General features: G+C 40.8%; 1 protein-coding gene across 1 annotated transcript in view; it reads left to right on the plus strand.

The window, feature by feature from the left end:
• Window positions 1–634: 634 nt before the first annotated feature.
• The window catches only part of SEMA5A (semaphorin 5A), a 306987-nt gene continuing 305016 nt past the window's right edge, over window positions 635–2605 (plus strand). Inside the window, exon 1 of the mRNA XM_007462615.1 lies at window positions 635–834. Within this exon, the coding sequence (XP_007462677.1) occupies window positions 714–834 (121 nt within the window). The 5' untranslated portion in view covers window positions 635–713. The remainder of the gene's footprint in view (window positions 835–2605) is intronic.

The following is a 2605-nucleotide window of genomic DNA, read 5'->3' on the forward strand; positions in this document are numbered from 1 at the left end:
TCCCAGCTCCCAGCATGGCAATTTCATTTCACCCAGTAGGTGCTCCCTATAGGTTTTATTTGATGCACACTTGATCTCTAGCCAAAAACTTTGCAGGCAGGTCATCTGTAAATTTCAAAGGAGAAATGCACCCACTGTGGATGATTTTTAAGAGTTGGGTAGCATAGTATTAATCAGGTTATTAGTCAAGGACAATGGTCATGGCCTTATTTAATAGGGGCTTTTGTATTTTGAAAAGGGAAGGGGAGGGATTCTTAGGGCATCCACATGTAGATCTGCATTTGCACGATGGGGCGAGAATGATGTTCCAAGAGAAAACCAGTCGATGGTCACAACTCTGAAACTGAATTCTTCATGGGGGTGGGGACGATGATGACTTGATAGAGCTTAAACTTGAACATTCCTTCTTTTATAATCAGTGGGTTATCTCATAAAATTATTGGGAGGAAAAGAGGTCTAGATTGAGACATACATCATTACTCACACATTTCTGAAATATCTCCTAGAAAAAGGTGTGTTTGTCCAAGCACTGCAAGGCTCTTTTTTTTTAAAGGGTGTGATGGGGCTTTACTAAAAGACCGGTCACCAGAAAACGTGAACCCATGTTAATGCACTTGTTCTCTTTTGCGTGTTTTAGGCACTTTCCCCACATGACGGGACGACGAGCTTCTGGTTAAAGACAAGTGTCCAGAGCCTAAGGTCTCCTGCCCACCATGAAGGGATCCTGCATCATTGCGTGGCTCTTCTCAAGCCTGGGATGGTTGAGACTCGCCCAGCCGGAGACAGATGCATCTCAGTGCCAGAGAGCAGAGCACCCGGTCATTTCCTATAAAGGTGAGGGTCGAGCACGCTCTGATTGCAAAGGCACCATTTAAATGCTCGTTGCATACTCAGAATAGCAGCGGTTATCACTCTATTATTCTGTGAGTCTTGTTTTAGACATTGTTTAAAATCAGAGCAAAAATACAAAATCCCCCATCACAAGAGTTTCATATTCTGAAACTGATCACTATCTTAAGAAGAATCCTCAGCCATAAAAAGAAACGAAACTGAGCTATTTGTAATGAGGTGGATAGACCTAGTGTCTGTCATACAGAGTGAAGTAAGTCAGAAAGAGAAAGACAAATACCATATGCTAACACATATATATGGAATTTAAGAAAAAAATATGTCATGAAGAACCTAGAGGTAAGACAGGAATAAAGACACAGACCTACTAGAGAATGGACTTGAGGATATGGGGAGGGGGAAGGGTAAGCTGTGACAAAGCAAGAGAGAGGCATGGACATATATACACTACCAAATGTAAGGTAGATAGCTAGTGGGAAGCAGCCGCGTGGCACAGGGAGATCAGCTCGGTGCTTTGTGACCGCCTGGATGGGTGGGATAGGGAAGGTGGGAGGGAGGGAGACACAAGAGGGAAGAGATATGGGAACATATGTATATGTATAACTGATCCACTTTGTTATAAAGCAGAAACTAACACACCATTGTAAAGCAATTATACTCCAATAAAGATGAAAAAAAAGAAGAATCCAAGCTCAGAATTATCATAGGCAGAAAATCCCATTGTTGAGGCCACTTTTACTTAACAAGTGCTGTCCGCCTCCTAGGCATTTGAACCGGGGGAGAAAAATGTGATCCACAGAAATAACAAAACCAAGCAAAACAAAAAATTCTTCATTTCAGCATTTCCCAACAAAGCCTTAGTCCCACCACACAATGTACGCCTTTGTCTCTATCTGGCATTGCGTGGCAGACAGAATTGGTTTACTGTCTCAAATATGCCTACGTATCTGTAGGAGCAATTGATTAGTGTGTATACACAGTCTTTTATTCTTTAATTCATCAAAATTTATTTAGGGTTCTTTACACCCTGGACATTTCTAAGCATCTAAGGTGATATGTAAACTAGTCTTTTTCTCTGTCCTCAAGGAACTTGCTCTTATGTCATGAAACTGAGTATAATTAATCAGACATTGTATTTTAATAATTCATCCAATGAATAGTATTGTGGTCTGTTATTCTGTAACTTTTGTATCACAAAAAGATTTGAAATATATACAAAAATAGAAGAGTCTAAGGAACACCCAGCCCCTGTATTTATTAATCCCTGGCCCACCTTTTTTCTTGTATATCCCCACCCATGCTCTACCCACATTCACCAAATTATTTTGAAGCAAATTCAATAAATGATATAATAGTGCCATAATATTTCACTTCTTGGCTATCAAAGATAAGGAATTCATAATGCTGTAATCACACCAAAACATCAGAAACCCAGACAAAAACCAATGCCATAAAATTAGCAAACATCCAATGAGTACTGTGAGAGCCCTTGATGGTCACAGGAATGCTTGTGCCTTGTTCTGGTAACAGTTGAACTGAGTCAGGAACGGAAGGACCTTCATCTATTGCAGTTGGCTGGTGTCGTCTATTGCAGTTGGCTGGTGTATGTCTTGAGTCTCTTCATCCTTCACTGTGTTTTGTTGTTGTTGCTCTCCCCTTGCAAATTAATTTTTAAAGAAACTTGAGTCCATCATCCTGCAGAGTTTCCACAGTCTAGGGTTTGCCCAGCTTCCCATTGCTGTCATTCGGACGCTCT

Source organism: Lipotes vexillifer, unplaced genomic scaffold, assembly GCF_000442215.2.
Source record: "Lipotes vexillifer unplaced genomic scaffold, Lipotes_vexillifer_v1.1 scaffold633, whole genome shotgun sequence".
NCBI lineage: Eukaryota > Metazoa > Chordata > Mammalia > Artiodactyla > Lipotidae > Lipotes > Lipotes vexillifer.